This window comes from Serinus canaria, chromosome 5 (genome assembly GCF_022539315.1).
Source record: "Serinus canaria isolate serCan28SL12 chromosome 5, serCan2020, whole genome shotgun sequence".
Lineage (NCBI taxonomy): Eukaryota > Metazoa > Chordata > Aves > Passeriformes > Fringillidae > Serinus > Serinus canaria.
In genome coordinates this window covers 23218742-23238411 of record NC_066319.1, presented here as the reverse complement: position 1 = coordinate 23238411, position 19670 = coordinate 23218742, and the positions used below count along the sequence as shown (strand labels likewise).

The 19670-nt window shown below is 38.9% G+C and overlaps 1 protein-coding gene across 1 annotated transcript in view; it reads right to left on the bottom strand.

The window, feature by feature from the left end:
* The window catches only part of MYBPC3 (myosin binding protein C3), a 59024-nt gene that overhangs the window by 21066 nt on the left and 18288 nt on the right, over positions 1–19670 (bottom strand). Inside the window, exons 11-24 of the mRNA XM_018907766.3 lie at positions 15655–15678; positions 14748–14914; positions 13828–13960; positions 13592–13594; positions 13061–13185; positions 12370–12475; positions 8218–8384; positions 7671–7836; positions 6670–6776; positions 6321–6350; positions 6018–6154; positions 4437–4514; positions 3218–3377; positions 1131–1235 (exon numbers count right to left, since the gene is read on the bottom strand). Coding sequence (XP_018763311.1) covers positions 1131–1235; positions 3218–3377; positions 4437–4514; positions 6018–6154; positions 6321–6350; positions 6670–6776; positions 7671–7836; positions 8218–8384; positions 12370–12475; positions 13061–13185; positions 13592–13594; positions 13828–13960; positions 14748–14914; positions 15655–15678 — 1508 coding nt within the window. The remainder of the gene's footprint in view (positions 1–1130; positions 1236–3217; positions 3378–4436; positions 4515–6017; positions 6155–6320; positions 6351–6669; positions 6777–7670; positions 7837–8217; positions 8385–12369; positions 12476–13060; positions 13186–13591; positions 13595–13827; positions 13961–14747; positions 14915–15654; positions 15679–19670) is intronic.

The following is a 19670-nucleotide window of genomic DNA, read 5'->3' as shown; positions in this document are numbered from 1 at the left end:
AGTGAAAACAAAGCAAAGAACTTTTCAAAATATGTGCCCTGAAAACCCTACAGAACGAAATCATAGGGTTTGTATAGCCAGTGAGCTGGGGGTTGCCTGTGGTAACAACACAAGTGCTGGTAAATGTCTTTGCACATAATATTTTGACTTGTTGCTTGCTTCCTGTCAGAATAGATGAAACCACAAAACCCAGCAGTTCCTTGTTTACTCCTGCACAGGTAAAATATTTGATTTAAGTGAGACAGATCTCGTGGAAATGAATGAAGTCCAAACATCCAAATGCAAATACAAGCTCCTCTCTTCCAGATACTATTCAGGGGATTAAAAGAATTTTAGACATTTCTAGCTCTGGCATCCCCATGGGAGTCCATATAGTTTTCAAAGTATATTTTTTCCAAAGAAACTCAAGCTCCAGAGATCTTTATTAAACAAATTGCTAGATATGGATTCCAGAGGAATTTTTTCCCCTAAAATTGGTCAAGACCCTGCATAATTTTCTTTTTCTTCTGAGGATCACAGTGATTTCTGTCTAAAACTCACCATGCTCTGTGCAGAACCTCAAATGGCATCAGTGATAATCTTGATTGTGCCTGCTCATTTCCTGCATCACATGATAACTTTGCACTCTAGTTTTTAGTACAGGTTTTAAGGTCACTAAAATGATTGAAATGAAATAGAATTATGAAATAGAATTATGAAGTGGTTTCCCACTATAAAACATGTATTACATGAGTGCCTGAGATTGCAGATGTCTGGAGTTGATGGCTGAGGTGGCCACAGATCTGTTTTAATATTCCTAGGTAAGCACAAAGGCCTATGTACTGACTTGAAATTTCAGTCTTAAATGAGGATAGTGAGCTTTAGCTCTTTTTCACCTCACCTTTTGGTGCTTTAGTAACTCATTTGCTGAAATCCTTCTCTGACTGAAATGGCACAGGCAGGGGGCACTCTCTGCTCACACTTGGAGGGCCAGACCCTGGGCTGCTTTGGAGGCTCAGTGCATCAGAGCAGCTCCTGCCTGAGGTCCTGCCTTCATTGAGTCTAAACAGAGAATCCTTCTGCACCATTTCAGAGGAGCAGCAAAAAACATGTGCCAAGCTGCAGGGGACTTCACGTGTTTGCACTCTTACCAAGTACTGGTTGCCCACCATCGTATTTAGGGGGTTGCCACTGCACAGTGCAGTAATCTTCTCCAATGTTGCTGATTGTGGGAGCTTCTGGAGGGTCGGGAACATCTGGAGAAAGCGTGAGAGTTTTTATTGTTTCAATTCCTTTATGCAAGTAAATGAAATATTTTTAACACTTTTTTTTCCTGTGTGGTATTGATGTAGTGGTGTTCCCAGGAATCAGTGCTGGGCCCAGTCCTGTTTCATATCTTTAGTGATGATCTGGATGAGGGTATTGAATCTATCATCAGCAAACTCATGGGTGACACCAAGCTGGGTCAGAGTGTCCATTGCTGGAGAGCAGGAGGGCTCTGCAGAGGGATCAGGACAGGCTGGATCATGGGCCAAGGCCAATGGCAGAAGGTCCAACAACATCAAGTGCTGGGTGCTGCACTTTGGCCACAATGACCTCCTCCAGCACTATGGGCAGCTGGAAACTGGTCCAGTGGAGAAGTGCCTGGGGGTGCTGGTGAACAGCAGCTGAACGTGAGCCAGCAGTGCCCAGGTGGCCAAGAAGGCCAAGGGCATCCTGGCCTGTATCAGCAATGGTGTGGCCAGCAGGACCAGGGCGGGGATCGTCCCCCTGTACCTGGCAATGGTGAGGCCACACCTCAAGAGCTGTGCCCAGGTCTGGGCCCCTCACTACAAGAAGAACACTGAGGGGCTGGAGCACATCCAAAGAAGGGCAATGGAGCAGGTGAAGGGTCTGGAGCACAAGTCCTATGAGGAGCAGCTGGGGACCTGGGGTTGTTTAGCCCAGAGAAAGAGGCTCAGGGGTGACCTTATTGCTCTCTACACCTCCCTGAAAGGAGGGTGAAGCCAGGGGGGTTTTGGCCTCTTCTCCCAGGCAACCAGAGACAGGCTGAGAGCACACAGGCTTAAGCTGCACCAGGAGAGGTTTGGGTTAGACATTAGGAAGAAATTCTTCATAGAAAGGGTGATTAGATTTTGGAGTGGGCTGCCCAGGGAGTCACCAGCCCTGGAGGTGTTCATGTAAAGACTAGATGTGGCAGTCAGTGCCTGGTCTAGTTCACATGGTGGGGTTGGGCTTGATGAGATCAGAAATCTTTTCCAGCCAAATTTATTATCTGATTCTGTGATGCAGCTTTGTGAGACAGCAACAATAGGTACAACCAGAATGTATTAACTTAGTCTAAAGGGAATCCTGCTCTTTGATGCTTTTTTGTTGGGTTGATTTCCTTTAAATAGCATTGATTATTCAGCTCCCTTTTTCTTCCCAGACATAATAAAAGTTTTGCAAATATGTAAAGTAATTCTGTTCTGTAAGATGAGACTTGCTCCAGGGTTTCCTATTTTCTCTAGAATAAATTTTTATAAAGTACAACTGCATGTCTCACATATTATGTCACTTTGGAGATATTCATAGTAAATATCCTGATTTAATATTTATAAAAGGTAGAAGAATACTTAGTATTTATCAAGTAATTCTAAATTTTAATACTGTAGGTGAAAGTAATTTTCTTTTATCATTTCTGATTTGCTTATAACTTGTTCTTTTGTTATGTGTGCCAGGGTATCAGCAAATCAAATATTATGAAAAATTTATAAAACTTACTGACTCAGAATCATATCCCTCTGAGGTCTTTTGTGACTCATTGAAGAGTCTGTCAATCTGTTCATCTTCTATCAGATACACTATGATTCTTTATTCCATTAACCATTTACTGCTTATAGAATGAAGTAATCTCTGCTTAAAAACATAACCCACGACAAAATGACTAAAAACTTTTCTTATTTCTGACAAGCATTAAGCATGTACTTCAGAATGGAATGTCATCCATAAAATGATAGAATCACCTGAAACAGGGAATACATGGATTACTACAGGGAGTTCTTCTCTCTTCACCTCTGAAAAAAATACTTCTGCCAAATTTATGATTGCTAATGTTCCTCTCTTTATGATCCCTTCCCATTTTCCCAAACCTAAAGTCAGAACTTGTATCAGAGAGACTTTTAGACTTTTTGAGAAGGGTGAGCTTCAGCAGGCTCAAGATACTTCCATGCTCTGGCTGTTTCTTTCCTTCACTTACCAATAACTTTGACTGTGATGTCAGCCTTATCTTCTCCAACTGGGTTCTTGAGTATAACTCTGTAAACTCCCTCATCCTCTTTTTCTGCCCCTTCAATGATGAAGACACAATGGTCTTCATGCATCTCCACACGGACTCTGCCTTCAGATTCAAACAGGAGCTGTGGGCAGTGAAAGGGACAGATAAAATCACTGCCAACATCAGGGACAGCCTGATGAGTCTGTAAGCTGGTGAAAAACTACAAATCATTGAATATTGCAATAATTATTGAAAAGCCATAAAATGGTTTAAGTTCTTTTTGTATGTGGAAGAGAGAAAATGTAGACTGGTTGGCTCACATAAATAACATTTGGGAAAATTGGTTCTGGAAGTCTGCAGGTTGTTGGGATCCATCGCTAGTTACACAAACCCAGTTATGCTTCAAAGAAGTTACTGAGTACTTCCAGAAATTTCTACTTGGGACAGCTGCTGTCCTCACTGTGAAGAGTTTCATGGATAACAGTTGGTTACTGTATAAATTAAAACAAGATTCTTGTAACTGTTAATGATTTCTGCCACTCAATGACCACAATTTAATTGTAAGTATGTAATACACTCCATTTTTCCCTATCTGCCTATGTATCTTTAGATTTAGAACAGGAACCACTAGAAAGAAATCATGTCCAAATAGTGATTAGTGCAGCAGGATCCTAACCCTGAGAATGGTTTATTGCTGTATAATAAATGTAAAATATTTTGTAATCTATCAAGAGAGAAGTCATTTATGTGAAAAATGAAAGTTGCTGCAAAGTGAGGAGGGTTTCACTTCTTTGTAGTCCATCCACTCTCTTGACCCACTTTCACATTTCCATGTGTCCTGTAAGATTTTTTTCTAGTTATTATTGAAGCTTACAGGGAACTGAGGGAAAAAAACCTCACCACAAATAAATCTAAAAGAGTTTTCAAATAACTGCTTTGATTCCTTGTAACCCAGTCACCATGTGATGGTGATTAGAAAGACTTTCTCAATCAGCTTCTTACTCTAAAATTGCTCACCAGATCTCTTGTGCCCAGCAGGTGTCTGGTAATTAATTACCACTGTGAGGCAGGACAGTGGGTCTGATGTGCTGTTTGACTTCTAATATCTGCTGACTTAAATGTCATTTCCTTTTGAGTATGCCCTTCTATCTGGAAAACACTAAGAGCATTTGTTTGGTGGCATAAATAATAAGGAACTTACCTTATTATCAGTGTTTAAATCACTGCTGTTTTCTGAGGGGGTGATGGAATCCTCAGTGTTTCGAAGCAGGTCGTTTCTCTAGATAAGCAAAGAAACAAAGAAAGTCAGCTAAGGCTGAGCAGAGCAGTCAAGCTGTTTCTGCAAGACAGAGAAGAGTCTGTCAGGGGGTTGAATATGAAGGTGGGAGAAAAGCAAAGTTAGGCAGCAAGAGACCTGGGAAGGAAATCTACCAAAACCAAAGTAAAAAGCAGCAATGGAAAAAAAGTATCAGAATGCAGTGAATTAAGGCAAGGGTAAGTCAGCAAACTCAGGTTTGCAGCTTAGCAAAGGAAGAAGAGTGACATTCCTGCAGTATTACTGCAACTGGTTGTGAGCCTGTCTGTGTCCCCTGGTGCTAGTTTCTCTAATGTGTAAGTACAAAAATTAGGATTCCTTCTCTCTGTAACAATGGGACAGAAAATTGATGTAAATATTTTAACACTCAGAAAGAGTCAGGTCTGTAACACTCATTGAGCAACATCTTTTGAGGCTGTGCTACTCTTTGTTTGCAATTTCATTAGTAAGTATATTTTACACAACCTTCAACCAGGACTGGCTGCTTTTCCTCATACATTGAGACCTCCCACCTCAGAAGTAACACTGTACAGAGGTTGTCTGATACCCAGTTGTCATTTTATCAGAGAAACTTCTGTACAGAAGAGTCAATTTCTTGGCTTTTTAAAAATTTGTTTCCATGCTAGTTCTGTCTTGAAGGAAAAAAGTTCTGAGTGCTATTAGATATGCTAACCTGAGCAAGAATGCAGCATAATTATGAAGAAATAGGAGATTGGGGGAATTAACATAATTGGCAATATTATTTTTTCTGTATCTACACATATGGATGTGTAATGATGCTGTAGAATGTTATGCAAAATATTTCTGTTTTGTGCTAGTTATAGCTCAAAAGCCCACAGATGGTGAGGGGTGGGGATATTTTGAGATACCCAGAAAGGAAGCTCACTTAACATTTTAAGTCTAGCTTCTAAATTCCTTCTCTGATGTTTTGTAATTGCTTTGATAAAGTAAATAGCAAAGTTCCTCTATTTTTATTATATGAAATTCAGTTTAATGCCACTAGTCTGCTAAGATGACATTTACTTCACAAATGGTAAAATCCATCATAAAGACTAAAAAAAGAAGCTGCAACCTCCAGAAGATGTTCGTTCTATCATCAGGTGAAGGTGATGGGGATGACTCATAATTTATTTATTTTTCTCTGAAGTAGGAAGAGAATAAATATGTATGGTATCCTTCTATCTGCATCCACATATGTCTACTCATATATAGTCAGCCTCTTCTTTTGGACTAAAAAACCAGGGAACAGTTCATAAAAAGGAACAGTTCAGGATGAGTCACAAAGCCAGCTATGTCCCAAGCAACTGCAGTCCAGGTATTTAATTTTTTTTCTTGAGGTTTAAAAACATGAAATTGAAAGGAAGATGGAAATACTTGTAAATAACTGTAAACCAAAGTAATATTTGAGAAGGAAAAATAAATTTGCAGTTGTGACTTCCTCAGGCACTATGTCAGGTTGCACATTACCTTGTTTACTTTCTGCCAGATGACAGTGGGTGTTGGATCTCCTGATACAGGAACGTCCAATCTCAGTTTGTTCCCAGCCACCACCACAATAGTGTCAGGGGACTGGCCCAGACAGTCAAGGTGGATTTTAGGGGGTTCTATAGGAAAGACAGAGAAGATAAGTTTTAAATATAGTTTGAGTAATCTGAAATGAAAAAAAAAAAGAATATTCATGCATTAAATTGAAAATGAAAAAAAATATTCTGCTTACTTTGCTATTGAAAACTTTCCTACTTGCATGTAAATAATGACTGCTGTTCTTACCTTCTCTTGGTACAAAATCTATCTTGACCTCTGTGGGGGGGGAAAGAAAAGAGACAGGGAAGAAGAAATAGATCAGAAAACAGAATTTACATAGCATCTGCACAAACAAAGTAATTTAAAAACTGATTTGAACTTCATAAGGCATATTAATCAGCAAAATTATACAATAAATTAAAAAACAAGCTCTGTTAACCCATGTAATAATGGTAATGCAAAATAACAGGGGAAAGCAGTGTGTCTGCATTGAGGTATCAGAAAAGAAATCAGCATTCTCTTTCCTGGTATAACCATGATTAATGTCACCATTTAAAACTGTGGAATTCCCATTACACGTTCTAAAATAACTTACCCAAAAACTGAAGCTTGGCAGAAAGGTTATAAGCAAATCCTTGAGGAATGAAGGAATAATCAGCCTCGTCCTCTGGTGTTACATCCTCAATGGTTAGCTTATGGATTCTGGAAACATGAATAAACATATTGCACTCCCTTACCTTGCCTCCCCAGGAGAAACAGAGCTCTCTTGAGAGACAAGGTGCAGGCCATAGGATACTAACAGAAATTATTGTTTCTCCTTCACATGCCATGACACAAGGCAACAGCCACCAGGGCTGTAGACTGCTCTGCTTTCAGTGTTAAAGCCAATCTGTATCAGTACATTGTCTAAGAATGGATGTTTTTGTCAAAGTAGATTGTTTGAAGAGAGGAAGCAGTTTCCTTGCTCTAGTCCGGTCCTTTGCCATTACAAGGGCAGCTGTAACACTGCTGACTGGTTTCATTTCATCCAGCTGTGAAACAGTAACTCTGACTAAACAAACCAAAAAGCGATTCTCCATCCCTGTATTATTTTACTTTCAAAACAGAATACAGAAAAGAGTACCAGGAAAGATTTCACCTGGTATTTAATGCTGAATCTTCTTGGTCTTCATTTCCATTAGTAGCTAGGCTGCTAGGAAACTTGAGCACAGAATTGCATAACTATATATGTTAATCTAAATGCTAATTTTTCTGTAGGGTTTACTCACATCTACTCTCCTAATACTACTGTTAGCTTTAAAGTTATCAACAACGTGTTTGAATCCCAAAACATCATGTAATCCTAATGAAAACTATGATTTACTTTTGCTGATGTACCGCTGAAGTCATGTATATAAAATGTGCCAACTCAGAAAGACTGCACACATGCCAAAACAAGTCTGTCACTAAATGTTGGTTGCATTTGAAAAGCTTTTAAACTTTTTACCTGTTAGCTGGAGCGAGGACAAAATCTCCCTTTATATTCTTAACCCTTGACATAACAATTCTTGTGGATTGCACTGCAATCTTGTGCCTGCTTTCTGAAGTAAGACTGACCTGCCGATGTGGGAGATCTTTATCCTCTCGTCTGGGATCACCTCCTTTCCGTTCTTCAGCCAGATTCCTTTCACGTTTTCATCCGAAACTTCACACTTGAAGACTGCCTGGTCACGGGCCTTCACTGTCAGGTCTGCAATGCTCTGATAAACTTCCAGCTTCTTCTCTGAGATGGTGAGAATAATCAAGACACACATCAAAATCAGAATAGCTCTGTAAGTAGATGGTGTGGATTTACCGAGTAGAAAAGGCAAGGGCTGAGCAAGCTGTCTATGCAAGGAGGAACTATGAAGGGAAAGAGCCAGCCTGCAGGACTTTAACAGGACTGGTAGCTAAGCACCTGTTGTTATCAGAGTATCTGTTATATCCGGCACACAGGTCTGAGCTCTCCTTGAAGCCTTTATCATCAAACCCTCTGCCCCTTATTGCATCTCCTCTTTCCCTGCCATGAGGTTTATGCCATCACTCTGCACCATCTGGAGAAGGTTACCTTCAGCCTGTTCTCATTTCTCAGCTTCTGTGGCTCTGGGATATTCCCCGTGCCTACCTTGCACAATCAGTTCAGCCACTGATACCCCACCATTGGTCTTCACAGTGTAGTGTCCACTGTCCTCCTTGGTTGACTCATTAATAATGAGGTACTGTTTTTTCCCATCTTTCTTGAATCGGTATTTGAATGTTTCTTCTCGTGTCAGTTCAATTCCATCCTTTTCCCTGAAATACCAAATACGGTTGAGTCATTTTTGCCATGGTTGAAAGAGGAGAGTAAGGGTCAGCTCAATGTTACTGGAGATTGGGAGACACAAGGTGAATCCAATCTTTGCAGCATTTCCCCTTAGCAAAAAAGGGATTGTTGCACAAATGTTGGTGCAACCAGAATGCCTCCATCTTAACTGGAAATTTTCCCTGACTTCTTGTTCAAAAGAATTCACTACAATAATTACTTGATTTTTTCTATTTATATGCTATAGATAAACAGGAAAATTGTTTTATTCTGTAAGATGAAGGGTTGAAAAGACACTTCACCAGCAGGAAATTTACTGTCTTTAAAATGGCCATAAATTAAATGGGACTTGATGGGATATTACTTAAAAGTCTTAATTTTCCTGATGTGAAATATAATTGTTATAAATCCATGAATTGTGGGCATCAGCAAAAGGAGAAAATTTTAGGATGGATTCAAATTAGTGTGTATTTTAGATTTCGTAGCTCTTTCCATTCAAGGATGCCACAGTATACTTAAGACTTTACTAAATTAAGCTTCACCATCTAGCCCAGGAGGAAATTAAATTATTGCAATTTCCAGTCATCATGAAGGGAAATGCACAGGGAGGACTCACGCTATTTAATCAAGGTCATACAAAAATACATCAGGTGTTTCAAGGGTTTCCTGTTCCTAATCCTAAATAACATAAACAGCAAATACTTGTGATTTCTTCAATTTACTAATTTTGTAACATTACGTTTTTCGTTATTACTTGAATATATTTCTGTTTTGTTACTTGAATACTGCTGCAATTTGTAAATGAAAAAGGTTTTCTCTTTGATAGCTAGTCACATGGAAAAAACAAATAGAAAATATGTGTGATTTTAATAGAGTAAAATATTTTTTCTATTTTTCTGTTATTTCCCTAATTTGTGATTTATTTGTGACCAGTGACTCAGTGACTATTCAGTTTACAGAACAGCAAATTGAAATGCTACTTGGGACTCATTAAAATACTATAGCTCTAATTTCTAAGTAGATGTATACAAGAAAACCTTTTATCTCTATCAGAATCTGCTAATGTAAATCACAAGATCAAAACTTTAAGCAGAGACAAAGATCTTACAACTTGTAACTCAGATGTTCCTGATGCGACTGCATTTCAGAATACCTACAGGTAATTCCCTCATGTCTGTTTGCTACAGCAGAGCTCCCTGGAACTTGGAGCTGGTTTAGAGAAGGACTGGCCTCCCTTCCAGCTCACAGAACAGCGCTAGAAAGGGAGGAAGCAGAGGATGCCTTCAACAACCACTTGAAATACAGCACTTGGTATTGTTGTCAGGATAATGTTTCCTTTTCTTTCCTCCTCATTACTCTTCAGACAAGAGTCTGAGACAACCTGTAAGATGATCTCTTAAGGCTGTTGTGATTCATGCAAATTAGTTCTGGAACTAGTGCTACAGTGCTTTACAGGAACCTTTGCTGAATTGCTGAGAATGGACTTTAATCCCAAGGTTCAGCATGCTGCTGTCACCAAATGCAAAGCCAAGCACACACACTGCCCCTAGGCTTTTGGAGCTGAACTTTAAATTTTTTTTCCCATGGTTTATTTTGATACAGGGTTCATGAAAAATATCTGAATGTTCTATTCACCCATTGGCAAGAAGGAGTTATCTTGAAATCTTGACTAAATAATGAAAATAATATTTTTGTAGTGATTAGTGTCTTAAATCCCTAGGAGGGGAATACTGTCTTTAACTTGTGTTTATTTCACTGACTGGCACATTGCTGATCCTATGGATGAGTAGAGAGTTTGCAGAGGGGCATATACTTGTGATATTGTCTCTAGTGATAAATAGAGACTATAAACCTCGAAACAGAACTCCAGATAGCATTTGGCTTAAAATAATACACTGCTGTTGTGAAAAGCAGAAAACCTCTTTAAGATAATATTAAAGGCCTTCCTTTGGCAATTGGAGGTATAAAACAGAAGAATCTGTTTATATTAAAGTGTAAGCGAAGCATTATATGGAGATATAGGAATGTTGGTTTGCAGAACACCATAGGTCACTGGTCCAGCCTCACATTTGAAGCAGAACTAGTGCAGTAATAGGTGCGTCAGCTGTGGTTTAGTCTTTCCAAGTCCCAAACATCTGCAAGACCAAATATCTCTTCTCATCTTCACCACTCAATTCCTCTTTGTCTGGAAGTGCATTCCTATTTCCTGTTTGGATTCTGAGGATTAATTGGTTAATGTCTTCTGAGATATCACTGATGTAGGTACTAGGTGATAATTGGGACACACAGATGAATTGCTGTAAATACACATTACCGTGGTTTCTTTTGGTTTGGAGCTGATAAGATGGTATATCCAGCATTCAGAGATGGAAAAATGAGATCAACACTATGTATTTTAGTAAATATTTTTCTTCAAGTATTATCTTATTTCCAAGACCATCCAAAGTTTAGATAAAAACTGTTCCATTGTTGAGATGTTCCTGTTCCATGCATGAGATGTAATAATGTGAAAGCTTCCTTGGTGATCAAGAGAACACTCTTTTCTGATTGCTCTGAAGAGACCCACATGATGAATTCTCCAAGCCCTAGTCGGATGGCTGTGCCTCACCCTTACTTCTGTCTTGTGCAAGTCACAGAATTCCTTTGTTCATGTGCTTGTGGTTTTATATCCTGGGTTTGAGGTTTAAGAGCTATAACAGGTGCTCTGAGTTAGTGCCTGTTACTTAGTTTAAACTGTTGATAATTTCCCTAATAAGCCATAAAAGTGGAACTCTTTCTCCACACTGTGGTTCAAGATTTCCCTGAACATTTCTCCCTACGGTCCAAAATATTCTCTTTTGTTGCCGAAGAGTTTTTTGTTGACAGAGTCTCACATAACAAACCCAGTAAAATACAGTGTGAATGTCTAACTGCTCAGTTTTCCATTGCAATGATTTGATGAGTTTCTCTGACCATTTGCTGCATTTCAGACTGAGACAGCTGCTGGTTTGCCCTTGTCACATCAAATGCCCATCCCACAGATAACAGCTCTGCGAGATGTATGGGAGTTGTTCAAAGGCACAGGATCAAAGTGTGGCAGCTGCACTGTGTTTTGAGAGGGACAGATCTGGTTGTCCCCATCTCTTGTGACCAGGCATCCGCAGTCAGTTCCTGAAGAATAGAATGCATGTCCCTGTGCTTGTGGCTTTAATAGCGTAATGCACACCCTGTACTGGCTCTTGGACTCCATTTAAATTCTCAGTTCCTTCCTTTGGGACAGCAGATCATTAGTTGGCACTTTCCAGGAATGTAATGGGCATTGTGGGAATGCTTGATAACCATGTGCCTGAAGCTGTTAACAAGCACAAGGGGATTTCATCTGGTAGAGAAATGAAGTGAGAATAGTGTGCGTGAGACGCGGCATACGAGCCGCGCTTGTCACGCCTGCCCAAGCAGCAAGCACCTTCCAGATTCTGCTCAGCTGGAATGCCCAAGAAAACAGGATCCATGGTCTCAGTGCTTGTCATCTTAATCCGTCTCGCTGCATGAGCATAATGACCAGCTTTGCAGGGTCACCACGGCAGATGTGTTCCCTCTGTGTCTCAAGAGACACTACTTTTTTACCTAAGGAAAAATACTTCAGAAACCCAAATGCCTCACTGCAGTTGAGAAAATTTCAAGAAGTACAGCAAACTCACCACAGCATGGATCTGATTAGTCTGGGCAATACTTAGGCATTACTGAAGTATAAACACTGAGCCAGAAATTCTAGAGACACCATAAAATATGTGTACTTAATCTGGGATTTTGTGTCATATTTTTAACTCAGTTCCTCCTCCATATTTGACATATAGGAGGAAGGACAGTCCTTTCATGAAAACAATAATGTAGGATGTGTTCTCCCTTTTTTATTCCACACCTCCTGGTATGTTCCATGGAGGAATATGGTTTCATGTTGTTTTGGCTTGCTTTGGTTTTTTTCTTCTATTCCCTTACCATTTCACAGTAGCTCCTTCCTCTGACACTTCACACTCAAACTCCACTCTCTCTCCAACCATCACCATCTGGTCCTCCAGTGGGTGAGTGATCAGGATTGGAGGTTCTGAAAATAAAGAGAATTTTATTAAAACAGTATTCTGAAACAGTGGAGACCAGAGGTAGTTTGCACCACTCTACTCCACAGGAAGAGTCCCCAGGCAAATAAACGGTGATGATCTCTGTCTTAGAACTTAAAGTTTACTTTGCCAGATCAGAGCTTTCAAATGACATTTTTCATTAATTGGAATAAAAATATAGGATTAAATGTTTTCATATATATTCTAAATTTCTAAACAGGAGGCATTACTTTTCTGTACTATTTGATCTGCTTGTAGAGCTTGGAGTACGTGTTAGTCTTGAGCAGAATCAGATTTTTGAAGTAAGTTTCTAGCCCCATTATTGAGATATAAATAACTTTCCAAATGAGAATTAATGATAAATATCTAACTGTTCTGCTTTCCTGGCTGCTGTTAGGCAAAATTTTCCTCAATTTAACTGTAAGAAAAATACCTACTTAAAAGATCTCAGAATTTGTTAATATGTTTAAGAGTTTCCTTTCCTGCAAGATAAATCTGAGAGTAGAGAAGATGACAGTAGTTCAGAGCTAAATGTTAGGGGAGATCTCTTTCCTTTTGCTACCATGGCTCACCTTTTACAAATAATTCTGTGAAGCTCTTCTCATCCCCTACCACACATTCATATGCTGCATCGTCGGCCAGAGAGCAGTGGTTTATGGTAAGTATTCTCTTATTCCCAACAGCCTCAAAAATATATCTGAAAAGAGAATCTAAATGTAATTATCAGGGAAAAGCCCTTCTAGACCCAGGCACTGTCTTCTCCTGCCTGGAAGGAAAAACATTCCTCCTCTTTTTCTGATATCAAGGTTTGTAAGGACTCGTCCCAATAGGCCTGTCCTGGTGCAGTGAACAGCAGCAGTGTTTGAAAAGCTAGCATAGGAAATTGTGGGGAATCATCCTTCAAGTGTGAGATGTGATCCTGTGGATGGTGTTGGATGCTGTCCTAAGATCTAGCATGACTACCGTTAAAAATGGCTTCAGCACAAAATCACTGAAAATTTGTTTTACATACAAGTTAGACTGAGGTATATCCCAGATCAGCAGAAAGTGCCCTTGAACCCTGGGTATACTCATCAAGAGCAGAATAAAATCTCAGGACTTACTTGCTAAGTTGGTAGATGAAGGCATCCGGTCCCACATGGGGATATATAGAGCAGAGGGAAGAAAAAAGAAAAAGTTATGACAACAGCACACTGACCCCAAGCCATAGCACTACATAGCTTCTTTCTCAGCTCCTATTTCTCCCTGCTTATTCATTTCTTTCTAAGAAAAGCTAGACTTGTCACTTTGTCCAAGCTGTAGCTCATTCCTTTTTGGATTTCTCATATTTCTAGTTTACCTGCCGCTCACTTGGATCTCCTGTCCATTCTTCAGCCATTTCACATCGGCATCTGGATTGGCAACTTCAACCATTAATTTAATCTTTTGCCCCTTGTCTACTTGGTAAGCTGGATCCAGTTTCTTGAGGAATGCTATGATAAAGAATGATTAAAAAAGAAACCTTATCATTTTAATACTTTTTTTTTTCATTCTGGGTCATGAAACAAATCTTTATTCCCTTTCATGTTGTTTACCACCATCTTAAATATTCCCCAAATTTCTACATCCCTGTTTGAATTTTTACCCTTTCTGTCTGTTCTTCATCCTGTACTGTTTTTCCTTAACGTAGGATGACAGGCATGAGTTACAAACCAAAATAAGCAAAGTAGAATATTCTAAATAAGATGTGAATATATACTTCAACACATCCTCAATAGAGTTACATCTGCTCATGTAGGAAAATTATACTTGGTCTTCTCAGTACTGATGAATGAAGGCTGTTTGCCTTGTCTGTTTCAGACTTTTTAAGAAGTCACTTACAATTAGGCAATTAATACTTCCCAGGACTAGAAAAGGCTCAAGAATTCCAAAGGTATCATACCAATGAAAATGAAATTGTCCAGATATATCACTGTAGCCTGACATACTGACTAACTGGGGTGAGGGGCAAGTAGGGGATGTTGTTTTATTTTCAGGGAAATATAAGGGGCCAATCTGTGGAACTGGTGAAGTGAGAGAGTATTCAGTATGTCCAGAGTTTCAGAGCAAAGAACCTCAGGGTATTGGGCATAGCTGCAATCTTTGGTAATCAGTATTTCATAGGTAAAGGCTGGGTAATAACTGGAACAGGAAATTACTATTTCTCATGGCCTTGTATCTCGCTGCTGTGATATAAAGAAGATATGAACACTATATTTGTAAGAAAAGCATCTCACCAACCTGTGCTTTTTTTCTCTTCCTTCTTTATGCGCTTGAGGCGTTTCAGCATCCCACGCAAATCTGTGATACCATACTGGAAAGCAATTTTCTCATATTCCGTAGGAGGAGCTTTCCTCAGGATATCCCAGACATCAACATCAGACTGTGATTCAGATTTTCCTTCACCTCTGCAGAAAGGGATTAGAGTCTCTGAGTGCTACTCTTAAGAGTATTTAAAGAGAGCTATAGGGCTGGCAGCTACATATTGTCTTGATGAAACCATTTCTTAAAAAATAATTAACAGTCTAACTTTTTACTATATTATTATGTAAAATAATGAAATAAAACTGGTGCTTTTAATTTTATTTATATATGTATAGTGGTTAAAATAGAATTCTGTCCTGAAGGGTTTATTTCTAACAACCAAAACTAATACATTTTAACTTCCTTTAATGATAGGTAATGGAAACATAAGGAAACTTTTCTTGCCATAGTCAATGAACAAAACATGGAACATGGCAAAGCAAGGAACTGAATTGATATGCTGGCAACATCTTAGAAAAAAGGCACTTGGTTTATGTAGATAAGAGCCATATCCTTTTCTGCTCAGGACAATTTTTATCTTCACTAAAAAGAGTCACAGGTTATTGAGGTGATTGTCATTTGTTGTGAAGAAAATTGTCATCTGTAGTAATCTATAAAAGATAAAGAGACTGGTGTGTAGTGGCAAAAAAGACAGTATTTACAATGAGCTGCTTATTTTATATTGTAGCCAAAGAACTAGTGATTATGGAAGAATGAATGTTTGGTTTGGTAAAACTAGGAGAAAATTTGGTTCTCTGGCTTTGTGAGAAGTGTTCTTATTTTATCTGCCATCATATCTTTGTCTGAAAGATGATAAATAAAAAAGAGATTGGCATGGCCTTACCGGTTTGAAGGGCGCAGGAAGCTGCTGTGCTCCAGAACGACACCGAGAACAGCGTGGGAAAACAGGCAGCATCCCAGTGGGCAAGAAAAAGGGCATAATGTGTTAGCACAAAGGAGCCATGGATCTCATCTTCACCCTTAGCAGAATATGCTTGTGCTTCAGTAGCAGGGAGATGAAGAAATTCATGCAAAAGCTTTGAAATGGGCTTGAGGGAAATGCTGATCCGTACTGACATCAAACTCTCTCCCACCCTTTGTATGGACAGTTCCACTGTGGGATTTATATACCAAGAGCAAGCACTTCTGTTCGTTCCTACTTATGGCTGATCACCTTCCAGGGGAACAAATAGCTCTACTTCCCCCTGCCATCATGGCATTTTTGCCTGTCATAGTTTGCATTTTGGTAAATAGAGAAATTATAGAAGAAGTAACATTTTACTAAAAAATTTTTAGGAGAAAGAGCTTCCTTTGGCTGCTGTTTCTGATTATCACCAGCACCAAGCAGATTCTGGTGCAGCAGAACACACCCTTATAATAAAGCATGTTCAGTGGTAAGCCCCATCAACAAGACAAGTTATGCAACAGGTGATGCATAGGAGAGAAATGTGGAATGTTATTGGGTGTATTTCCATATTTTGCAGGAAAATAACAGTCCAATTAGTCTGTGAGAAATTTTGCTACTTAAGAGTACTGCTGTAGTCAGTCCAGACAGCAGATATAACCAGACATTTCTGGTACTTCTTTTATTGCCAAAACCGTGCCTGCTTGCACAGGGACACTGTGTTTATTAAAGTGCTGCAGTCTGAGCTTGGAATTTCCAGCACCTTGTAGCTCTTGAACAGAAAGGAAGCAAGAGAAGGGGATTTCAGCTCACTGGGACTGAGCTGAAATATGGTAGGCAATATCTCATATCTTCAAAGTGGTTTAGCACTTGCTAAGCCCTCAGCCCTCACCAGCACTCACTGAACTGATAGGAGGAGCTGAAGTTTGGAGTGCCTATGATAAGAGCAGCACTCTGGGTATTTGCTTTGCCATAACACAGCATCAACATCACCAACAAATTTTACCAAATTTTGCTCTTCTATATACCTATCATTTAGTTTGAGGTTGCTACAAATAGCTTTTAGTTTTGCTTAGCAGGAGACAGGAAAACTGAACTGACTGAACTGATTTGTCACATAGATCAAGATTTTTTTTTACATAAGCAGTTCTTGGGCTTGTTGCCCTGATCATGTCAAGGAGTGGCTTTCAAATATTTCTAAAAACATGTAAATTAAAATAGATAAGTAAGTACTAAATACTAAGTGCTATATAAAACTAAGGGCATATAGTATTTCTAATATGTATTTAATTTTTGTACCAGTACAGTTAAACTTCTGTGGAGAAACTGTATCTTAAAAAATATAAAATCATAGGAAATAAGAAAGACTTGAGAGATCAAAAATTTTAATCTTCCTAAAGACATTATATAAACATTGGTAGTTTCTCTATCTGCCTACCTATAGGCTTGTCTGTATATACACACTCTAGATCTGAAAATCTGCAGGCAGAACTATTCATGGAGATTTCGAAAATGTTTGTGTGAGTTATTTTTAAGTACATGAGAAAAATCTTCCCATTTCAAAGGAGTTCCAAAGGAGTCTAATATCTCACTATTGAGAAGACTTCCCTAGCTTTTGCTTTAGCTTTTCCATTACTCAGTGTCATCCCATTGTTTTGTCTTGCAATACTGTTCTGGTGTATGCACTATAAGAAGTCAAACATAAAAAATTATATAGTCTCTCCCTAGGAAATACTTTTTTTTTTTATTATTATTTAAAAGAAAAGGCTTTTGTGTTTCATGCAAAATGGGACTAAAAGCTAGAGGTTGTAATTCCTGTTTAAATGAGTTCTGAAAATGAAAAGAAAAAATGTGCTTGCCTTTGAGCAAAGTTTTCCTCATGCCAGCACTCCTTTTCACTATTTTGCATTTGTTAAAATATTCTCTTTGACCCCAGAAAGCCACAGAGTTTGCCCAGAGAAGCTGTACTCCTCCACTACCAGCAGGAACTGAGCAGTGTATGGAAAGTAAGAGAGCACTTGGACTCAAGAGGTTTCTCCCCCTCCTCTGCTCTTCTCCCTGATGCTGGGGATCCTTATTCACAGAGATCACCTCATAGGTTAGCTATGCACTTGGGGGCATCAAGATGCAGCTCAGTGAGCCTGCTGTAAATGGAATATGCAGCTGATATGTATTAAACATATGTGGAGGGGTTAAAAATAGTTTTGTACATCCCAGAAATGGTTCCTTCCTATCCAGTTACCGTCAACTGATTGGACCCTGTCAGCTGTCACCTCCTTCAAGGTCTCTGCTCCCTATCCCATTTAATAGTCCTGTGACAGCTGTTCCCTTCCTCTTCCCAATGACCTCTCCTTGGCCCATGACATCTGTATGTCAACACCAGTTAATTAAATTACAGTGATAGGAGATACAGTGTTAAATGAAGCTCTTCATTATAGTGAAGCTATTTATTATAGAATGATCATTACCTGTGGTTTGAGGGACTTCTAAAATGGTGTAAGAAAGCAGAAATGGTAAAAGAATAATTCTCTATTCTGTTTGAATCTGCATAGCTCTTGAGAGTTCCCCAGCATGAGATCCCTTTTCCTGTTCTAATTCAATGAAGAATTATTTCATTCCATTATGAGATTTTATGCCTATCTGTTCTCATTAATATAAATGGTCTTCAGCCTGAGGTGTGCAAAGACTGAAGAGTCCACAAATTACTTCTGAAGTGGCTGTGAAAAACAATTAGGAGCAGTGAATTTAGGTTCTTAAATTCATGAGGCAGAGATTTGTAAGTCAAGAAATGGCAGAAACACTGCTAAAAAGCAGAGAAATTTATATGCTTATTTTAATAAACTACATTTCTAGCCTAAAAAATAATGAACAGTTTAATCAATAAATTTAACATTTCTGTAAATACTGAAGATTGTTACTGCTGTTTTGAGTTTGATTATTGCTCAAAACTAATTATGAGATCAAAAGGGAAGAGATCAAGGCATGAGGAGAGGGGCTCTTACTACTCAGCACCTCATTCCAGCTGGAGATCCTGTATGAAATTATTCAAATATTTTCATGCTGGTTTTCATTTATTTAAAATTTTATAAAGAAGATAAGCAATTGCTTTATGCCTTACATCTTCAATGGAAACCAGAGTCTGTTTACAACAATTCAGGCTCATGCTGGAACAAGAAACTTAGATACCAATGTCAGCTTTAGAAAGTTTGATAGGTGTCTTTTCTGTCTGATCTGTCTGTCCCCCTGCAGTGTTCTGCTCTTGGTGCTACTGCAAAGCCAGGGTTCACCTATAGACAGATGCCCTGCACGGAGTGTAACACAGGGGTTTGTGCAGCATGTGGCCTTGTTTGCACCACTGAAGTTTGGGTGAGTTAACCTGAGCCTTTTGTGGCTTTATTGCCTTCTGTAGGAAGTTACTTCACATGTCAGCATGATCCTGCACTCTTTGTGAGGATAAAACACTTTATAAATAGAGATATCACTGCCTGAGCAGAGACTGAGCACAGATTCACAACAACACTCATCCAAGTAGTTGATCGTGGAAACTTAAACTAAGAAAGTTTAGACTTGCAAAACATGAATTGAAATGACAAGTTTTTATGGTAGTTTCAGGTGCTGGAAAGACAGAGTGAGTGGTCAGGGAACAGAAAGAAGCAAGCAAAACTTAATCATCTATCTGACAGGGAACAATATCATGCAAATGATTTTTCAGATTCTAAATATTGTGACAACAGGAATACAAAGCAGCAGAAATTCAAGGAAATTTTAGAACTGGTTGCATGAAAGAAAGTGATGGTAAAAGCCAAAGGACATTCAGAAAAACATGCTGATTGTATGAAATTGTCCTAATCATAACCTTAAAACTGTGTAAAAGAATTTCTGTCTCAGAAATTAGCAGTCAATAATTTTCTTTCACACTATGCAATTTTTGTCAAGTTCTACATGTAAAGAAGACA